General features: G+C 35.2%; 5 protein-coding genes across 8 annotated transcripts; 1 reads left to right on the top strand and 4 right to left on the bottom strand.

Moving 5' to 3' along the window:
• Positions 1-50: 50 nt before the first annotated feature.
• Positions 51-4,213, bottom strand: LOC111801693 (structural maintenance of chromosomes-like protein, putative (DUF3531)). The gene is made up of 8 exons (XM_023685800.2): positions 3,780-4,213; positions 3,600-3,687; positions 2,707-2,792; positions 1,786-1,864; positions 1,549-1,608; positions 653-774; positions 496-567; positions 51-397 (listed from the first exon to the last, which is right to left on the bottom strand). Exons 1-8 carry the CDS (start codon positions 4,097-4,099, stop codon positions 295-297), a joined length of 930 nt encoding a protein of 309 aa, XP_023541568.2. The 5' UTR covers positions 4,100-4,213; the 3' UTR covers positions 51-294.
• A 1,078-nt stretch (positions 4,214-5,291) lies between these two features.
• On the bottom strand, positions 5,292-10,141 carry LOC111801692 (alpha-galactosidase). The gene is made up of 16 exons (XM_023685799.2): positions 9,979-10,141; positions 9,688-9,903; positions 9,450-9,508; positions 9,311-9,367; positions 9,178-9,212; positions 8,981-9,084; positions 8,732-8,807; positions 8,586-8,644; positions 8,256-8,321; positions 8,094-8,177; positions 7,859-7,923; positions 7,308-7,390; positions 6,973-7,063; positions 6,813-6,862; positions 6,585-6,725; positions 5,292-5,656 (listed from the first exon to the last, which is right to left on the bottom strand). Exons 2-16 carry the CDS (start codon positions 9,885-9,887, stop codon positions 5,573-5,575), a joined length of 1,254 nt encoding a protein of 417 aa, XP_023541567.2. The 5' UTR covers positions 9,888-9,903; positions 9,979-10,141; the 3' UTR covers positions 5,292-5,572.
• On the bottom strand, positions 9,978-12,016 carry LOC111801695 (alpha-galactosidase 1-like). Its single transcript, XM_087127076.1, has 6 exons — positions 11,618-12,016; positions 11,432-11,522; positions 11,299-11,345; positions 11,072-11,218; positions 10,623-10,958; positions 9,978-10,061 (listed from the first exon to the last, which is right to left on the bottom strand). The coding sequence occupies exons 2-5, from the start codon at positions 11,472-11,474 to the stop codon at positions 10,866-10,868; spliced, it is 330 nt and encodes a 109-aa protein (XP_086983202.1). The 5' UTR covers positions 11,475-11,522; positions 11,618-12,016; the 3' UTR covers positions 9,978-10,061; positions 10,623-10,865.
• Positions 12,017-12,886: 870 nt separating this feature from the next.
• LOC111802701 (putative choline kinase 2) lies at positions 12,887-17,349 on the bottom strand. Of its 2 annotated transcripts, XM_087127281.1 has the most exons (9): positions 17,188-17,348; positions 16,937-17,010; positions 15,701-16,115; positions 15,068-15,189; positions 14,751-14,946; positions 14,039-14,156; positions 13,914-13,961; positions 13,501-13,601; positions 12,887-13,245 (listed from the first exon to the last, which is right to left on the bottom strand). In XM_087127281.1, the coding sequence occupies exons 3-9, from the start codon at positions 16,049-16,051 to the stop codon at positions 13,147-13,149; spliced, it is 1,035 nt and encodes a 344-aa protein (XP_086983407.1). In that variant the 5' UTR covers positions 16,052-16,115; positions 16,937-17,010; positions 17,188-17,348; the 3' UTR covers positions 12,887-13,146. The 2 variants fall into 2 exon arrangements, with proteins under 2 accessions (XP_086983407.1, XP_023542930.1); XM_023687162.2 differs by lacking the exon at positions 16,937-17,010 and having other exon boundaries at positions 17,188-17,349.
• Positions 17,350-17,859: 510 nt separating this feature from the next.
• On the top strand, positions 17,860-20,924 carry BUG22 (cilia/flagella-associated protein). Of its 3 annotated transcripts, none has more exons than XM_023685361.2 (6): positions 17,860-18,016; positions 18,315-18,395; positions 18,502-18,533; positions 19,375-19,616; positions 19,832-20,068; positions 20,473-20,924. In XM_023685361.2, the coding sequence occupies exons 2-6, from the start codon at positions 18,343-18,345 to the stop codon at positions 20,479-20,481; spliced, it is 573 nt and encodes a 190-aa protein (XP_023541129.1). In that variant the 5' UTR covers positions 17,860-18,016; positions 18,315-18,342; the 3' UTR covers positions 20,482-20,924. The 3 variants fall into 3 exon arrangements, with proteins under 3 accessions (XP_023541129.1, XP_023541131.1, XP_023541132.1); XM_023685363.2 differs by lacking the exon at positions 17,860-18,016 and adding an exon at positions 18,019-18,071; XM_023685364.2 differs by lacking the exon at positions 17,860-18,016 and adding an exon at positions 18,114-18,154.
• The last annotated feature ends 596 nt before the right edge of the window (positions 20,925-21,520 follow it).

Raw genomic sequence — 21,520 nt, 5'->3', positions numbered from 1 at the left:
TACTTTTACGGCACAAGTTTAGACGAAGATTTAGTCTACCTAATAATCAATAACACTAAAACTTTGTTATAAATTATCCATTTCCCTTATTGGGATCCGAACTTAGAAAAATAGGGACAATAAACACATCTATCTCGTTTGTATTTTGGATACCTGTATAACCATCGAAGACTGTTGAAGGGACCAATTCCTGGAAATTTAGAGGCGCTAAGGACAGAAATTGTTGGAGTTACCATTTAGGGCATTATATACATGCAGCGTTCCTTTCAAAAGAAAAGGTAGATTGAAAAGAAGTTAGACTTTGAAAAACTTGTACCCGAATTCGGGGCTTGTCATTCCTTCTTCCCAATCGCCCATTCGACGTCCCCCGAAAACGACTTGTTGGATACCTAAATATCTGTAGCTCAAAGTGAGAAAGTCAACAGGTTCCTTAATTAGATGCATACCTATAACCTTTATAATCTTTACAAGTAATCGTCCAGAAGACAAACTTACTCTGAGCTCAGAACAGTCAAACAGTTCAAAAGGACATCAATGGCCAAATAATCAGACGTACCGAGGTCGACCCTGCCACACATAATCGCACAACTTGTTTGAATTTTCCACATTGAGATTGAATAATGGAAATACAGTTAATTCCAAGAACTCTTACCAAACTCGGCCCCAGTTGTCCTGAAACTCAACATCACTGATATCATGAAATGATGACTGCATCACTTTAAACCCTTTATCTGCATCATACACAGGATTGTACTCCATCGATGAATTCGCCACCTGCAATTACTTTCTCATATGAGTTCGAAGAATGATTCATTGAAGTTCTTATTCCAACTGTTCAAGAATTCACTCAGCAGCCGTAGATTTGGTCCCATTAAGTCATTAGGAGGAGGTGTGAGAGACAGGCCACCTAACCAGGTTGGTTGAGCTATCCCTTTCTTTGGAAAGGAATCAGTAATTGGCTTCTAAATAACCAAATTCATATACAATTGAACGTGTTTTTCCTTTGCAAATAAATAAATAAATAGAGAGATCTAGAGAAAAGATCTAGAGAACCTACTTTCAACCATATAAAGCTGATAAAACAATTAAGTAGTTGTGTGATACATTCATAATGTAAATGTTATCCCCACACGTCAAAAAGTCAAGTGAAAATAATGAAAACACTGGCTAAAAGGCCTTCCCTTCATTCGAATAAATAAGTAATGAAGTTACCAAGAGAATTAATTTTGATTTCTGATATAGGTAAAAAAAAAAAAAAAATGTAATTGGCTTCAGATCATTAGGGTTGTTGGAGGGTTGATATAATTAAATTACCATAATCCATTAGCTTAAGCTTTTGGGTTGATTAATGATTTAACTATTAGAGAGGTCTTGTTGGACCTTCTACAAGTTTTCAAGCCCATAAGTGAGGGGAGGTGTTGGAATGTTGATATAATTAAATTTACCAAAACCCATCCGTTTAAGATGTTGGGTTGATTGTTAATTTAACAAGGGTAGGACACTTCAATGAAGAATAAATCAATTAGGTTAAAAGATATATGAATTAACCTGTAAATTTGAAGAGTTGAAGGCCCCCAATCGACCCATGACGTACCATGACTGGATAACCTGCATGGTTACTTGTAATGTAAGTTATACAGAATATAAGGAAAGTTAAGAGTCATTCAGGGATGCACAGAGAGTGGCGGGAAAGTGGAAGATGGTCATTTTCAAAATTTATGCGGGTCAAGGAAAAGAAAAATTCTGATAAAGAAAACCATTCTGTGGCAATAAGAATTAACTTACACTGCCAAGAAGATCAACATCTCGATCAGATGGTGATCCAATCAACTCAAACCATATGTAGGAATCGAGAGGATTGAAGCTATGCAGAAAAACAGAGGGAAAAAGGATGGTTAGTTACTTAAAATGGTAAAGTTCGAACGTCTTATGAACAATTTGCCACCACATCAACATAATTTTCAATTCATTAGCAGCTTAAGGATGCCTAAAAGATTCACCAGACACAGCGTACAGGTACAAATAAATGTTAAGTGTGGAAAAAACCATGGTTAAACTTAAAAATCAGTTAATCAAGAAACGAGGACAAAATCAGCCACAGAGGATGTTCAAAGTTAGCAGAACTCCAATATCACTGTATCCTGGGATTGTAGAGAAATGATAGGAAAACAAGCATAATTTTCAAAAACCAAAAATCAAATAAATAACGAGAATGCATATTCCCATCCTCATATCAGCTGATAAGGTAAGAAAAGCATCATTTAACCATGGTACTGCCAGTACCCATAAAGCAGTAACTACATCCAAAAAAGTAAAACAACACGTCAAAAAAATTCATGACTTGCACATTTGGAAAACCCAAAGTTGAAACAAAATCCTATCATGTAAGGAAGCCATACTAAAAACTTATTTAATTAAGATACAGCTTTATTTAAAGGAGAACTTGTTGAATTAACACTACCTTTCAGGTTTTAAACATTTTTTTTTTCAAAACAGATTCGAAACCTGAGCAATTGAGAAGAACAAATTCACATTTGATAAGTAACGGTTCATTGCAAGAAAAAATGGAATTGGCAATGTGGTGAAATCTTTTCTTGTATTATGGAGAATTAGGCTTTGATTTTGGCGCTGGAAATGAGCTAACACTAGTGAGGACCAAAAAGGATGATAAACAAGTAAGGGGCGTTTATATAAAAAAAAAATTACTCTCTAAAGCTGACTTTGAAGGCAAGGATGGAACCCGTTTTTGACTTTGTGAAATCTCTACCCTTCCTCCGAACTCTCTCTTCAACCTGCCACAATCACATTGGAAGATGTAATCAAGCACAAAAATAAGAAAATGCCATTGTTTAACAGGAATTTCATGAAAAAAAAATAAAAAATTAGAAGCTTTATCTTTACTGCCTGATACCTCAGAGAAACAAGCTTATTCTGTTCATCAGTTCTATCACTTATGTGAATGGCAACATGGACAAGTATTTGATACATGAGATTCAGATTGGTTTTGATACTCTAGTAAGAAACTAATGGTAGAAACTAATGGCTTGTGATTGACAATAGATGCGAAATAAGTTGATGAACAACACATTTGTATACGAATTATTAGTCATATGAGAAACTTCTCCAGCAAAATGTTGTGTGATAATTAAGTTGATCTTGGAAGAATATAATATAAAGATCCAATACTAGAATAAAAATCAAATGAGCAACTTATGAAACGGCAACTAATAAAGTATTCCTGTTGATTATCCAGAAATAACATTTTCCTAGCTTCCGTGATATCATCTGCATCCGTTCATGACAGTACGCACCAATATTCAGAAATGTTGGACCAACAAAATTATATTCAACTATATCAACAAGATATAATGATAGTCCTACTCGACGCAAGCTTATCTTCTAAGACATCATACCGATGAATAAAGATATATCAAGGAAACATTAAATCCTACATCGCGAATATACTGCAAACAAGTTTTAAGCAATTTGTTAAGGTTTCTTGTCACAATCTGAATAATAGATTAAAAAAACTTACACAATATCAAAAGCTGGAAGCAGTAAATGTTTGAAGAAGATGAATATCAGCCAAATCGATATACCTTTTTCCTCATTTCCTCTGGATTGCCAATGCTATCGCCAAGAACAGCGCGTAATTCCGCATCGTTTTTGCAGGCATCTTCTAACACTCTGTCGTTTTACCGGCGATTTCATTATCAATCGAATACACTAAAAAAAAAAAAATGCTAACACACAATCATACAGAAAAGAGAGAGAGAGACTTCGCCCAGGCAGGATAATTGTGGAGACGATCATGCTCCCGTTTTCGCTTCTCTTCACGAAGCTTAAGCAATCGACGACTTCTAGCAGTGGTTCCAGAGCCCTTGGCGTCGGTTGCAGTCGGTGTAGAAGCACTCTTGGCATCGAACATAGATTCATGGCCGTTTTCAGAAAGCATAGCACGAGAACGAAGTGAAATTTGCTGAAATTCACGGTTTGAAGCAACAGATTTGAGGAAGATTCCTGGATTAGATAGAAAGTTGCAAGTGGAAGTAGCATTTCGAAAAGCCAACCCTAGTCCGATGCTCTCGAACACGGACATTCTCTTGTTCTTTCCTTTACCAGCTTGTTCTTCAGAAACTCTCGCACTAGTTCTCCTACGAACGACGATGATTCCCTCGTTAGCAAACAAATTTTGAAATTACGGTTTTTATCCATTCGAAAAGCTCTTAAATATCCTGTCACCTGCGATTTCCATTTTTATTATTTATTTATTTATTTATTTATTTATTTATTTATTTTCTTATTGTGGTGGATGACCTAAATTTTGGACATCTTAATGAATTAGCGTATAAAATTACCTGTTTATCCTTTGCAAGCCCACCATAGCTTATGGAATTACCGATTTGTTGGCGAGGCCACGCTGTAATTTTACAATTTTTACTTCATTTGACTTTTCATTTAAAATTTTGTTTAATTCATTATCTAGAAAGAGCTATTCTTCTCAGATTTCTCGGTATATTTTCTTACAAGTTTTGTTATTGCATCTATAACAGCCTCGGGTTTAGGTGGACAACCCGGCAAATACACATTGACAGGAATTAACTTATCGACTCCCCAAACAGTTATCTTTTCAATAATTTATGCTTCTACTAAGAGTTATTTATGTGAGATCTCATATTGATTGGAGAGAGGATGTCAGTGAGAACATTGGGCCCCAGAGGGGATGGATTGTGAGATCCCACATCGGTTGGAGCGGGAAACGAAGCAATTTTTATAAGGTTGTGGAAACCTCTCCCTAGCAAACGAGTTTTAAATCTTGAGAGGAAGCCTGAAAATGACAATACCGACTAGCGGTGGGCTTGGACTATTACAATTAAGTGCTTGAAGTAAACATATGAACGTGCAAAAGTTGTTCTAAATACAATTAAAGACAACCTTGAAACATTGTTTTAAGTATTGAAATCGTGTAGCAAGCATCATCAAATTAACATTAAAAAAAGGTACGTATCATCAAATTTTGATTCAAATGCATTTTGTCGTTCAACATCGAAAGCTTGATCACATTAGATCAAGACGGGTTTCAAAAATCTTGAGGAAAAGTCTAAAAGGAAAAACTCAAAGAGAACAATATTTACTAGCGGTATGCTTGGACTATTACTAAGTGTTTGAAGTAAACATATGAACGTGCAAAAGTTGTTCTAAATACAACTACAGACAACCTTGAAACTTTATTTCCAAGTATTGAAATCAGGTAGCAAGCATCATCAAATCGACATTCAAAAACAGATACATATCATCAAATTTTGATTCAAATGCATTTCGTCGTTCTAACGTCAAAAGGTTGATGACATTGGGAATGATGCACAAATGCATTTCATGTCTATGTTCCAAATAGAGAACAACTATGTAAGTCCCTAACAAATAAAAATTCCAAAGAGCATTTGTTCATCCATATTGAGGAAGGAAAGGCGACATCTCAAACAGATAAGCATGTAAAATCCCAGCATAGAGACTGAAGTGAAGACAATAATAATCAATCACAAGAACATTAGCGGTTTTTTCTCATTGGGCTTTAATGGGGAGTGAGAACATACATCTTACAGTCATGAGGGTCTACTTGAGCAGTAATTTGATGCTGAACCACCTGACTGGAGTGCTGTTGTAGGAATGAGAATTTCATAATCAGTCACAAAACCGAACGTTTTCTACTCGAGAGTCTACTTGAGTTTGAGAACAGTAACGTTTAAGTAAAACGTTGCCTAAAAAGGTACTAATTATGTTTGTTTCGAAATCATTGGTTTCAAGTGTGATTAGTAATTGTGAAAGTGCTACTCGAGTGCGAGAATTTTAAGTGAAAACGCTTTCTAAAAGAGTAATTATGTTTACTTCGACATCATGGATTTCAAGTGTTATTAGATATTGTGAAAGTGCTACTTGAGTTCGAGAAAAAGTGCTTTTAATTATATGATGTTGAGGATTGTTGGGAGGGAGAGTCCCATGTTAGCTAATTTAGGGAATGATCAAGGGTTTATAAGTAAGGAATACGCCTCCATTGGTATGAGGCCTTTTGGGGAAGCCCAAAGTAAAGCCACGAGAGCTTTATGCTCAAAGTGGACAATATCATACCATTCTAGAGATCCATGATTCCTAACATGGTATCAGAGTCATGCTCTTAACTTAGTCATGTCAATAGAATGCTCAAATGTCAAACAAAGAAGTTGTGAGCCTCGAAGGTGTTGTCAAAAGTGACTCATGTATCGAACAAAGGGTGTACTTTGTTCGAGGACTCCAGAGAAAGAGTCGAGTCTCGATTAAAGGGAGGCTGTTTCAGGGCTCCATAGGCCTCGGGAGAGACTCTATAGTGTACTTTGTTCGAGGGGAGGATGGTTGAAAATTGTTGGGAGTGAGTCCTACATTGGCTAATTTAGGGAATGATGATGGGTTTATAAGTAAGGAATACATCTCCATTGGTATGAGGCCTTTTGGAAAAGCCCAAAACAAACCCATGAGAGCATATGCTCAAAGTGGACAATATCATACTACAGTGGAGGGTCGTGATTCCTAACACATGATTTAGATCTTACCTCCCATAAGTCTCGAGCAGTAACAGTAGTTGATGGACTCAAACCAATAGCTGACCAAGATGCAGTGATTTTGGCTCTATAAAAGCCTCTGTTCCACAGAACCACAGCGACTCTTTTACCACTCAGTGCCCCTGCCCAAACCTGTATTGTTTTTGTGTAGAAAAGTTAAAGAGGAAAGTAGACTATCTTTTCATTTCCTTTTAGAATGTGTTGGTGATGAACATTTACCTCAAGATCTCCAAGTTTGTAAACCTTCTTCCCTTGGACTCCAAGCTTATCTACATGGATAAAACACTTTTAGATGGGAGTAAATAATGTCATATTTGGTTAATGGTTAATCTTTCCATTTTATAGAGAGAAAATATTATCATGCTTGGTTTTTACTTACCCTGATTAACTGCAATAACCTCCTTATTACTTAACAATTTCAAGGTAATGTTGTCCATTGATCTGATGTCACATCCAATCAGCAAAGGAGCCTTTCACATATGAAGAACAGAAAGGAATCAATAATAAAGTAATAAGACACTTCTACTTAATGAAGCACAAAAAAGTCATATACTCAACCCTCAAATCAAGCAAAGATATTCAATCCTATCCTCATGTGGTTTTATTAAATGGTTTAATGAAATTGAATCCCGAATTTGTCTTAATAAGATCTGAGAAATTACCAATCTAAACTAAAACGTAGATTCTGGAAAAGTTTTACTCAATGGTACTTACTTTTGCCAGTGCCCAAATGCTAAAATGAGAACGGTATTCTGCTGTTGTCATCCCTCCGTTCCCCACTTCAAGCATGTCAGGATCTGAACAAAAGAAATTTTAAGCTAAGATTGGAGAATTGTGAATACACAAACTGTAACAGCCCAAGCCTACCACTAGCAGATATTGTCCTCTTTAGGCTTTCCCTTTCAGGCTTCCCCTCAAGGTTAAAACGCGTCTACTAGGGAGAGGTTTCCACACCCTTATAAAAGGTGTTTCATTCTCCTCCCCAACCAATGTGGGATCTCGTACAAACAAAGTTATTTCATAATCATTAAAAAAAAAAAAGAAAAAAAAAAAAAGAGGTATTTAATGATAACTATGAATACTCAGAATTTTATACTTTTCCTTGAAAATAGTTTTCCCAAAATTGTTCAAGGTTGAGTTTAAACAGTTATCTTTAATCAGTAATGAGAGATATGAAATGGGACCAACCAACAAGCTAAACAGCCAATATTTCTCTATACACAAGAGTATCGTTTTTCATATTGAACTACAATTCTGGAATTTACCATTCCATCCTCCAGGTTTAGCATAAGATGCCCATTTGTCATTCTGATCAGCAATAGTTGTCATACTGTACCATTTAAGTAGCAGCATCAGTTTCTTGCTAAAGGAAGTTTTTGGGACTTGAAATTCACATGGGGGAGAAAAGAAACTAGTCAAATAAGGTAGAGTTCTTGAAATTATTGCATGTTTCCAGAAATGATCATAAAATAAATGCTTGAAAGAATGTATGCTTACTACCTATTCCAGTTGTCTTGAATATCTGATGTTGTTCTCCAACTATTTCCTACATTCACTGCCCAAGTAGCTGGGTCTTCTTGTCCCCTAAATGAGAAAAAACTTAAGAAATGAACTCCCTCTGTACTCTAGAATGGAGAAATAATAGAGTAAAAAATTGCTAACCATTCACATAAAGAAAAAAGTATGGGTCTCCCAGATTGTTGCAAGGCTTTAGTCATCTTCGGATACCTATGTCCCCAAGGAATTGTGTTGCAGTTATTTGGAAAATTCGATCACGAGAACGAAAGAGAAAAAGCTACTAAAGATGCATTTTGGTTCAAATCTCCCTTTATTTCTTTTATCGTCTTGACAACCGAAAAAGTCTTTGTCGCATCAATGGCGCTTTAGGAAAAGAGCTTAACTTTGTTACCGGGAATAGAAAGTACTGGAGGCCAAATAGGGTCGAAAGTTGGACTATTCTCTTACCTAAAGGACATAGAAAGCGAATCCTACCTTTCTTTTGGGCTTGTACCAGTATTTTCACAGTTATCATATTTCAAGTAATCGATCCCCTAGACAATAGTAGTATACATATCAGTTTCCTTTACACAAAAAACGAAATAATCTCTATTCCTGACTAGAACAAGGCTGCAATTTACCCATGATGCAAAGGTTTTTGCATCTTGTTCTTCGTGACCCAGGGAGCCTGGCATCTTCTTACTGCAAGTCTGGATCCTGAAGAGATTGTATTAACTTCAGTAAAGATCTAACTAAAACAGGGCCTGATAATGGAATTATAACCCGAAATATTTCAGCAAACAAAACTATCAGCAGCATTTTGATGAAGTGCAACAATGAAAATGAACGAGGAAGTTGTTTAAGCTGATGTGATTTGTGTATAAACATACCCAGCATCAGAGTATATTCCGAGCTTGAGCCCTTTTCTATGAACATAATCTGCTAGGGACTTAATACCAGAAGGGAATGTTGAAGATTTAGGAACTAAATTACCCTGAAAAAATCGATGAAATCTTCATCATCTAATGCAAATATTGAGATTTTCATCGTCATCATCCAAGACATGATATAGAACATTGAAATTTACCTTAGCATCTCTATTCAGTTCAGCCCAACAATCATCTAACTCGAATGGAAATATGATCATATTAATGTCAGAAACAGAAATCATGAAGCTGAAAAATCAAAGAAATGTAAAAAGAAAGAAATATAATCATCACCTAAATTGATGTATTGATATCCTAATGCAGCAAGGCCGCTGGATACCATTGCATCCGCTTAGCAAAAGAAATAGGATCGGTATCTCAGTCACTGTACACAAATCCAAACAGAAAAACGCCTTGAAAATCGAAATATCACCTGTTTCCTTGATTAAATTCTCGTTTATGTTACATTGAAAGTGGTTCCAGCTATTCCATCTGAGCTCATTACGAAAAAAACAGAAGCAATCAGCAATCCATTTCTATTGAAATGTCAATAAAACACTATTGAACGAAACCGAGAAGGCCGACAACTAAACGAACAAACTACACTATACTCAATCTGATCGATCCTCCTGAGACGGAAACAAAAAACATGATCAGAGAGTAATACTCACCCCATCGGAGGAGTTAGAGCGAGGCCATTATTGAGGAGAACTCTCCTGGGGGAATCATAATCAAACTCAGCGGCAAACCGTAGAGGTCTCGATCGAGTCGCTCCGGCCAACGCACCGCCATTGCCGTTGCTACTGAACAAGAAGGTGCAGAAAAGGACGGAGTAGAGGAGAAGCATAATCGAAGCTGGAGATGAAACCATGGCCGACGGCTGTAGCCTGTGATTGAGAGCATTAATGGTGAATGTACTATTTACAGAGTTAGTTTTAGATCAGAACTGGATGATTCGTTACCTCAGAGCATTGAATTCACCAAGGAGACAGGATTAGGTAGTGCTTCTTCACTGAAGAACAAGCAATTATGGAGAAAGTGCGATCTGCCCATGCAGGCCATCAATGGTGGTTCCACCATGATTAAGAACACAAGAAACTCAGCGTTACCCCCCAATAATTCCATCGAATTACTTATTATTTATTTATTTATTTATTTATTCTTATTATTATTATTATTTTGGTGAAGGCTAGAAGTCAACATAGTTGATATGGACGAATAAAAAATTAATTAGAAAAAATGGAAAATCAAAATGGATATAGTTGAATCGAGCATAGTTGATATGTGGCGGCTAAGGGCAACGTTCGAACTTCAAAGGTGAATCGAGTTCAAATTCACTAGACAGGGCATCGAGAAGAGTTCTTTTCTATTTAAGAGTCCATCTACAAGGTTCCACCGCAAAGATTCATCCACAAAGGGTGAGTCAAGGCCTAAGATCAAGCCGAAATGCGTAGTTGATGGACAACAGGTGAATATTTCTATACTACCCCTTGTTGGTTCCGAGGGACAAGGGACAGAGGAGACTAGGTTAACCGAAGGATGGATATCGGTTCAAGGACGCAAGGTGCCCTATTTTTTTAAGGGTAAGAAGGGGTAGAGAAAGTACCTCGAGTCAATGTTCGAGTACCAGGCGCTCCATAAAGTAACTCATGTCATATTCCTAGGAAAAGCTCGAACGACCTTCAACAAAAGGGTACCTATACCTAAAACCGACACAAGTAAGTAGGTAGAGAATACCTAGAGACGCGAGACAACTCTCTCTAAGGAACTATAATAGGTACATTACATTAGTAATCTAGCTTGAACGTATAATTCTAACTTGAATTTTATTAACGAATATTCATCCTCTTCAAGAAATTGGTGTCAAAATGTACATTTGGCATGAATGGGCTCGCAAAGTGTGCGTTATATTTCCCACAAATTGCTTTTCCAAAGTCTTATGCTGCAAAAATAATAATAAAAAAATATTATTATGATTTATTTATTCAATCCATTTCAAAATATTATGGGCAAGCCCAGCCCATGAAAGGCCCAATGGGCTTTAGGGAACATTACCTCCCAGAGATCTCTGGCTTGAACGACAGTGTCGTTAGGAATGCCGATGTCGTCCCAATAGGCCCTACCTGCCATCCTCCATTTCCTTCTGTTCACCAACAGAACCGCCACTCTGTATCCAGACAAAGGCCCAGCCCAAACCTGTTCCTTTTTTTTTTTTTTTTTTTTTTCATTTATTATCTCTAAATTTAAAAAATAATAATAATAAATTTCTCAATTTTAATTACCTCCACGTGTCCGCTTCTAACCTTATTAGCTTGCACACCCAGAGGATCTACCAACAAGTAACCAATTTTAGTCCAAAATTGTTAAAAATATATATATATATATAATTCCAAATAATAATAGAATTAAATTTACCTTGATTTACGGAAATAACCTCAGAATTCCCAGTTATTTCCATTGTGTCCACGGAAATCTCCCTCAGATCATTACCCAATAGAAGTGGAGCCTGAGGCCAATTTTGTAAAAAATCAATAAAATCAATAAAATTAAAAAAAAATAATAAATTATTATTTTTATTGCTTTGGGCCCTGAGGAAATGACCTTGGAACCCCATGGGAGGAGTGGAGGCGAGGAGATTCCGGCGGTCTTGAGGGCGGAGCTTGCGAGAAGCGGCGGCGGAAGGCGCGATCAGAAGGAAGGAGAGCAGAATCGAAGCAATGGCGGTGCCCAGTTTCTCCAATTGATGAGAAGCGAGAGAGAGAGAGGAAGGAGCGGTGGAGTTTTAGGTACAAATAGAGAGGAATTTGAGAAGAGACCTTTTCTCTTCATTTACAAATCGGTTCGGTTAGTTCCGTCCCGATTCATTAGAATTTTTGTTGCAATTTTTTTTTTCTTCCTATATATTATATTGAATAATCCTTTTGTGTTGTAGGAGAGACGGAACCGGTAACATCCTGCCACGTATCTCATTTTTATCATAATTTTTTAATTTTATCTTATATATATATATATTTTTTTTTATGTAAAGCTAATGTGAAAAGATCATAGAATAAATATAGATCATGATAGAGAAATAGCATCATAGATCAATATAGAACATGATAGCGAAGTAGCATTATAGAATCAGTATAGATCATGATAGAGAAGTAGCATTATAGAATCAATATAGATAGAATCAATATAGATCATGACAGGGAAGTAGAATCATAGAATCAAGTATAGATCGTGATAGGGAAGTAGCATTATAGAATCAATATAGATCGTGACAGGGAAGTAGTATCATAGAATGTCTATGATACTATAGATCATGATAGGGAAGTAGCATCATAGAATCAGTATAGAATCATGATAGGGAAGTAGCATCATAGAATCAGTACAGATCATGATAAGGAAGTAGTATCATAGAATCAGTATAGATCATGACAGGGAAGTAGCATCATAGAATCAGTATATATCATGACATGGAAGTAGTATCATAGAATCAGTATATATCATGATAGGGAAGTAACATTATAGAATCAGTATAGATCATGATAGAGAAGTAGCATCATAGAAAAGTATAGATCATCATTAAGGAAGTAGCACTAAATTTCGTGCTACCTTATCTTTTTCAAATAAAGGCAAAACCTTTTCATTGTCATAGAAGTCAGGATAGATCATAATAGTTAATTTAATTAATAGTTGTTAGGTGTATTTAATGTAATTTTTCAAAAGCTATATTATTTTAATTCGAATGAAATATGTAAATCCATATGTGACGGAGTTCATAAACTATAAATTTTAATATAAGATTCAAACTAATTAAAAGTTTTAAATTTCATGAGAGAAAAAGGCATAATGAGTAATAAAATAACAATAAATAACTTGTAATTATTAAAGCACAATAATTAATATTATTGAATTTCTTTTTCAGTTTTTTGGTTTATGAAACAATTTTATTCTGTTGGTTTGCTATTATTACACAACAATAATATGGAGCAACCTTTCAACATGGGAGCTCAAATACAGGAATCATACTTATGTGCATCACTTGATTCAATTTAATTGAATCCTAAACATTGAACTTCATAAACGAATTTTCCTATTGCTTTTCACATCAAAACGAAAACTCACCAACTAAACACGAGTTATTATTCCTTGCCTAGTAGAACGTGTTTACGAGCCCAGTATTGTTCAAACCTCTGCCTCGCATATTCGATGTAATCAAAGTCGATGTCATTTACATGCTCCTGAAAATGAAAGGAACGAATCGATGATTAAGGATGTTGTTAGGAGATCAAGTTAGGAGGTTACGATATCATAATTCGAAGCATAGAACACGAACAATACATTATATTGTTCCAACACATGAGAAAAATAATATCATAAATGTTACTACGAAACAGAACAATGATTTTTTTCGCAGTTACAACACATACTAACCGAAAAATGCGTATAATTTATTGAAAAGAACACATGGTTCGGGGTCGGAAGAGTGAAATTACCGATATTATTCCCCAGAGGCCCCAAACAAGATGGCTAGCAAGAGTATACTTCTCAACATCTTGGACTAATTGCTCCACCTCAGCATCGCGGGGCTGCTGACCTGGCATATGAACATAATTGAGAGCCCAAATCAATAAGTAGCTCAAAAATGCATTCTTCATCTATCTCATCACTGAAAATTTTGAACTTCAAGTCCCAAAAATAGATGGTTCCTTCAGTGCATGCAATATGTACTGAAGTAAGATCGGACAAAAATCGAAAACTACTTGAACTTGCACAGAAAATCAAAGCATCTTGGGAATGAGCATTATATTGTACTCATACAGACAAGATCTGGCATGGTTGCATATTATTCGATCCCTTGACAACCATTCGTAGTTCCTATTCTATATAGTAAAGATCATAAAATTACCCGAAGCGCTCATATATGTTTGCACGAATCTTTTACGCTCCTCCAAACCTGTTACGGAAAAAAGAAGTCAATACTGCCCCTCAATCAACACCAAATACATAAAAATATATATACACAAAACAAACCAGGATATTTGGTGTAGTCCAAAACATGTGGAGTGTCTGTATGATAATCAGCAGTCATTTCACAGAAGTGATTTGCAATGTCGAAGGCGATGGGATTATAACTTGCATATTCATAATCCTGAGAAGGAGAGTTATGAAAATCAATTACGAGTAACGTGACTCGAATTTCAATTCTTCTAAAAAAGACATGATATTCTCTTGCCTAAATGGCTAAACTTGTATATGGGTTCCAGTTAAAAAAGAATAACATAACAATAACAATAACAATAATAATAAATACACCTAAATTAGCAAAAGTTCGAGCAACGGCAATATGTTCATGTCTCCATGAACGATTCGACTTCAAAGTACCAATCTTGGATAGATATTCATCAGATCAAAACAAACATAAAAGTCGTGGCCAGGCATGACAGATGCTATTGTAAGTGCTATGTTCCATGGTTAAAAACCGAAGGTTGTCGTAGTTTAGGTTGTTTCCTGACTACAGCTAACAAAGTGGCACTCCCATGATCACATCATATATACTTTGCAACACTCAGATACCATTTTCTCATTTTTCAATTGACAAATGACAATGAGCAATCTGTTTTCTAGATTTATGTAATGCAGTTCATCAAACAGTATATTTGGAAAAAAAAAAAAAACGTAGACATGATTTTTCCCCCTACTTCAAGAAAAATAAATTCTAAGGCAGCGGGAAAGAGAATATTACAATTATAGTTATTGATCTGGTCTCCTCGTCTAGCATTATGTTACCGTATTGTAGATCATTGTGGCAAAAACCAATACTTTGACGATCCCACAAGAGGTTCTTTTCCAATAGAGAAATCTCTTCTTCCATAGAATCCAAGCGAAAGGCTTTGGCTTCTTCAGGTGGAGAAATTCTTTTGGCAGCAATAAGCCAATTTCTGAAGTTTAGAAGGCAAAATTATGTCAGGACTACAAGAACAATAACGAGTGCAAGTGTAGATCGTTGTATCTGAAAAGGTTGAAGGGAAAACAAGATCAATCTAAAGTACAGTGTCATACCGCAATCTACTCCACAAGCTCGCATTCTTTGGACCCGGAATATCAAGATCATGGAACTCCTTCATTTTAAAGGCTATGAGAGAAGATATTTCTGAATCACGTAGATCCTCTGCTGATAATGTCTGACAATCATATAACAAGACAAAATAAACACTTTAAGAAGAAACACTATGCAAGTAACACAACAAAATGCTCATATTATATTAAATTGCCAGATATAAACTATGCAAGTAACACAATAAAATGCTCCAAGGCTGTTTCAGTAGCTGGCATAACATTACCATACCGTTCCTAAAAAAATATGCAATGTTACGAAAAGGTGCTAGGAAAAACCGGGTAGATAGAGATAAAACAAGCCACGTAGAAAATAGGAGTTGGAAACATGGCTATATGTTAGCATTGTGGTACAGCCATCTTCAAATTGCTATCCCACACTAAGCAAGGTGGAAATTTGATGAGCAAAAATGAATCTCCGTTGCAAAGAAACAAAAAGAAAGGGATCATCTTCTCACTAATTTACCATATCTCAAAATATTTTATAAATTTATCTACTTTTGAGATCCCTTTAATCTGATTCTTGAAAATTAAAATAAAAGTGAAGGCATGATTACAAAGAGAATAAAACCTGCATACCCTTGCACGGATGAACTCTTCAATTCGACCAGTTGAAAACCGCCCTAGAAGGCGAGGTCCCTGCCCATGCTTTGATATAAATTCAAATGTCTTTATTTCATCTTGTCGGTTAAAAAACACATCCACACCTTCACCATAAATCCTTACTAAAACCTTTCTAGAGACATCCTCTGTCTTAGTGGGCCACTTAATTTGGTAGACCTCATTGGTCATGGCTCCCTTCAAAGGGATCATTTGCCATGCACTTGAATCAGTTTCATCTCCCCATTTCCTAGCCAATTGCTGCAAAATCTCCCTTGCTTCTCTAGGTAGACGATCTTCTTTCTTATTAGTATTCTCCATTGTGACCATAGTTATACCAATTTCTAAAGAAAATCACTATCACAACAAACTTCTTCAGGTGAAATTAGCCGATCTGAAATTTTTTAAAACCAATAATTGATAATCAATTATCTTAAAGAAACAACTGTTCATGGTCAACATAAAAGCTAATCTTATTCAGCAGATTTTTTAAAGTAAAGTAATTATATAAAGATATTTCTTCTTTGGAAAGTAGGAATCAGACAAAAGAGGTGACATTCAGATGATGAAAATAACCCAGCGTATCGTCGCACTAATACCATATATCATATACTCGTATGTCCTATCAAGTATATTATTGTGAAATATCTAAAGCAGTATCAGAATTATATCAACACTGTTGCCACAATACATATATCCTTATAATTCAACAAAATTAAAGCTACAACCAACAGTCATTCCATTTCAATGCATAAAATATCAGTCAATAAGTGAACAAGATTTTAAGGTAAGCAAAACTCATGGGTGACACAGTTACACTAGCAAGTTAAAGCAAGAAATGTATCAGAATTTGGGAAGAATGAGAATGATCACTTGCAAATTATTCAAACATTAAATTCTGTATAGTGAATATGATCCAAACAACAAAAAACATAGCATGATTAGAGAAAAATTCTAGAAAATATGACCGTGTCTTAAATACACCAATAAAGATCGAAGGGCTGAAAAAAGTTAGAGGAATCCTCGGTAATTTACACTAACATTACAAAAAATTTTAAGATCCAAAAAGAAAAGAAGAAATCGTACAAAATCTGGACATTCTAAAATCTAACCTTTTACATTAAAGCAAAGAACGGAATTAAGAACTAGATTCATCCCATTCTACGCATTTACCCATCCCGGTTCGTAAAATTGAAAACAGATTTCGAATCTCACCAATCAAACGAACAGAAAAGTTTGCCTAAAAAGATCATCGTGCAAGAACCACCATCACGCCCTCGATTTCAGATCTCCAAAATTCAACAAGAAAAAAACCATAAAATTCAAAAACAATTCTACCGGAAGAACTGCCAAACCAATCAAGCTACCCGCACAACCAGAACCAATCCCTTCCCATATAATTGGCGCCATTGCAACAAATACATGATTAAGACAAATAACGAAAACTGCAAAAGTTGATTCCGAACCTTTTATCAGAAATGAACGGATACGGAATCTCAACACGTTGAAGAACAGCGAAAAGTTCCGAAAAGTTCCAGGCAAATCCCCCAAAGGTTCTGATTCTGCAGAGCAACACCACCGAAAAGTTCCGCATATCTCATATTATATGGCGCTTCTCTCGGTGAGAGGCGGCAATAAACAGAGAGATTTATTTATTATTATTATTTATTTATTTTAATACTATGTTTTACTTTGGGTTAATTTGTTATTTCTTAAATCAATTTAAATAATAATTCCACGTCGGTGGAAGAATGTCAGCCGTTGGATTTTTACATCGTTAGATCTTACGGACACAGTTGTGAAAGTTTATTAATATATTTTTCTCTATTAATATTAATAATAAATGTGTTTTTAGATTTTTAAAAAAATATTTAAAGGTGTTTTCTTAAGTTTTTTTTTTTTTTTAATTATTCAATTTATTTGAAATTAATTTTATTTATTTAACTAATGCATTAATTTATAAAGCTAAAAATATTATTTTAAAAGCCATTATTCTTATAAACTAACTAAAATATTATTTTATATTTTTGCAATATATATATATTTAAAAAAATAGTTTTGGGTAATTTTCTAATAGACCACAATATTGGGCTCCGGCATTGGGCTCCGACATTGGGCTCCGATATTGGGCTCCGACATTGGGCTTTTATTAAGGCCCAATCTATTGTCCAGAAGGCGCCTAAATGTAGCGGGAAATTACGGAAGCCCATTCAAGCCACGATCTAGCTTTTCGGCTTTCGTCTTCTTTCCGGCGGTTTCTTCTCACCGCGATTGAATTTCCCGATAATCAAACAGGTCTGCAATCTTTATCTTGTATCTTCAATCTCTCTGCGGATCGAATTGTTCCAATGTCGGCTCTCTTTTTTTTCCATGTTTATACGGCGTTGATGTTTTAATTTATGTTGTTCGGCGATTGGATACTGTAAATTTGAGGTTTATCGTCTAGGGTTTTGCTGGGGATTTTATGCTGTTTCTCTATTGCTTGTTTATATCAATGGAAGTTTCTGGTTTTTGGTGAAAAAGAAAGGCAATATTTTATAGGGAATACGCTGCTTTTCATTTTAATATTAAGATGGTTCTGATTTCAATGCAGCTTGCGGAGTGTTGCTGATTGTCTTAAAATGTTCAAAAATACGTTTCAATCCGGATTCCTCTCTATATTATATAGCCTCGGGTATGTTTAGATGTTTTAATGTCAGTGCTTACAGTCTGTCAAGGGTTTTGTTTTTTGAATTCCAGGGACTGATGCTTTGTTTTATTTTATGTATCCTTTTCTATAGGAGCAAACCGCTACAGATATGGGATAAAGAAGGTGAATTTGTTCATCTACGGACTGTGGTTTTTTATTTGCATTTGGTTAAAGGTTTTTTTTTTTTTTTTTTTTTTTTTTTGTCTGTTTGGTGTTTGAGAACACTGCTGTGGTTTTATTGGGTGATTTGAAGAAACAGTGAAGCCTAGTTGTTCACAATACCATTAAATTTAGTTGTGTTAGTTGCCAATATGAGCATAGTTTAGCCTTTAAAGCATCTACTCCGACCTCGAGTGGAGGTTCAAATTTTCACTCCCACTTTGTTGTTCTAAAAGATAATTCGGGGTATTGGTGTTAGTTCAAGTGGAGGTTCTAAGTTTTCCTATTAATTTTTGAATGCCATGTGGGAATTGGTATGGATTGTTTCTGAGGTTTAAATCCTATTAAGTGAACAGCTTGCATCAATGAGAAGCCTTTTGTTTTCCATGTTTATTATAGCAGAAACCCTTCAATTGCTACATGTCATTTCATATTGGGTTAAAAAGGTTTTCAGTTTCTGCAATATAACTGTTCTAATAGAGAACAGGATATGGATGTTTGCTACCATTGCAATTTTTGGCCTACTTGTTTAAATAATGGGCGATGAAGAATGTTACTCTGCTAGTTTATTTAGGACTTGTATTCCGTAATTTAAAAACTTTGGGGCATGTGCCATTCGCGTTCTTGTGGTGTAGAAGTTCTTTAATGTTGTAGCTGGGATGTTGTGGGACTGTCGAGATGTTTTCGAGTATGCTAATGAAGCTAAGGCTGATATGTTGTTGATGGAAATTTCTAGTTTCTAGAGCTAAAGGAAACATGAAATGTTACCAACTTTTGAAAGCATTTTTGTATTCTTTTTTGGCAGTTTCTAATGGCCACATCAAACGCCCTCAGGATGAAGACATCCAATCAAACGTTATTGAAATTGTTGGATCAAAACTTCAGTCTACCTATATAACATGCCCAGCGGACCCAGCGGCTACACTGGGTATAAAATTGCCATTCTTGGTTATAATCGTGAAGAATCTCAAGAAATATTTTACATTTGAGATTCAAGTTCTTGATGATAAGAATGTCAGAAGACGCTTCCGGGCTTCTAATTTTCAAGTGTGTAAGTCTTACCTTTATCTAGCTGCTGTTACTGAAACACTTGTGCACGAATACCACACCCTTGAAAGATATCAACTATTCGATTATTGAATGGCTTTAGTTACCATTGCTTCTATATATGGATATTGTTTGATGTGACATTTTGCTTAACAAAACTTTTTAATTCTATGAGTATGGTATAAGATGATGACAATATCTCTTCTATTATGCAGGCTATCACTAGAGTTAAGCCATATATCTGCACCATGCCTCTAAGGATGGATGAAGGTTGGAACCATATCCAATTAAATCTGGCTGACTTAACTCGGAGGGCATATGGCACAAATTATGTCGAGACATTACGAGTTCAGGTACATGCAAACTGCCGCTTGAGGAGGATTTACTTTGCAGATCGCTTGTATTCGGAGGAGGAGCTTCCGCCAGAGTTTAAGTTGTACCTTCCTACACAGGTAATTTTTCAATCCATGCAAACTCCTGAACCAGCATTTTGTTTCTCCATTTAAGGGATTGTTTTTTTGGGATAAATTACAAGTTAAATTCCTCGACTTTGTTGTGTGTATTTGGACCCTAATTTGGACCCTAAATTTTTAAGTGTTCCTCAACTTCCAAGTTTGTGTCTAATAAGTATTTAAGATTTTGTCTGATAACTCAGTTTGTGCCTAATAAGTATTTGAACTTTTAATTTTGTGCTTAATAACCCTTTGACAAAACTAAAGTTTTTAAAAACACGAAAGGTCATCGATTAAATTTGTATTTTTTAAAGTTATAAATAGCCACAAATATCGAAGTTAAAAGACTATATTATAATTTGACCCTTTTTTTTTTTTCTTTTTCCTCCATTATTTTCTTGCAGAAAGCTTAACAAGGTTTCTGTCGTATTAAGCATCAGTGCATCTTGGGGATCTTGAAGTTGCAACTCTTTTCTCCGCTCGAATACACCCAACCAAAAATGAAAAATGAACGTCAAGTTTTTTGTTCTATCTAAATTCCTATAGAGCTTAGTGAAGTAGTGGACTTATGTGAGCTAATTGCAGCTCTCTGTTTTAAATGATAATGCAAACGTGAACAAGACTAATTAGTAACTCGTTCATGAGCTTGTTCCTGTTCTTTTGGCTGGACTGTGGGGCTTAGTCTAAATTGAATGGTTGTCGGATCTTTTGACGATGTTATGGAGACTTGTGGTCGTTCGAATCCATTTTAAGAATTTGGTTCAATTGATGACTTGTAAGTATAACATTCTGTGCACTGCACTTATTAGTATTTAGTTCTGCAATTCATTGCATGTTATTGGGGATGTTTACAACTTGATACTATTTGCTCATACAATTACAATTAATGGTGAACATAGGTCACCAAAACTTAACTATTACTATGAATTTACTTTAATGTTTAATGTTGTCTAGTAGGAGCGTGAATTTTCAGTTGATGTTATTTTATAATGTTTCTATGTGATTTAATAGCAATTACTTTTAACATTGTAAGTTACATGATTACATTCAAAACATTGTACTTTTATTTATTCCTTTTCTATAAAAATATGGCAATTACTTTTAACTTATTCCTTCTCGTTAAAGAGGGTTCAAATCTCTAATCTCGTAGAACACGTCTTTAACTAGTTGAGTTTACTTTTATTTATTCCTTTTTTATAAAAATATGGCAATTACTTTTAACTTATTCCTTCTTGTTAAAGAGGGTTTAAATCTTTAATCTCCTAGAACACGTCTTAACTAGTTGAGTTTACTTTTATTTATTCATTTTCTATAAAAATATGGCAATTACTCTTAACTTATTCTTTCTCGTTAAAGAGGGTTCAAATCTCTAATCTCATAGAACACGTCTTTCACTAGTTGAGTTTACTTTTATTTATTCCTTTCTATAAAAATATGGCAATTACTTTTAAT

Source organism: Cucurbita pepo, chromosome 9, assembly GCF_057944985.1.
Source record: "Cucurbita pepo subsp. pepo isolate OVF chromosome 9, ASM5794498v1, whole genome shotgun sequence".
NCBI classification, from domain to species: Eukaryota; Viridiplantae; Streptophyta; class Magnoliopsida; order Cucurbitales; family Cucurbitaceae; genus Cucurbita; species Cucurbita pepo.
The sequence above is the reverse complement of the archived record's forward strand: the minus strand, read 5'-3'. Positions and strand labels throughout refer to the sequence as shown.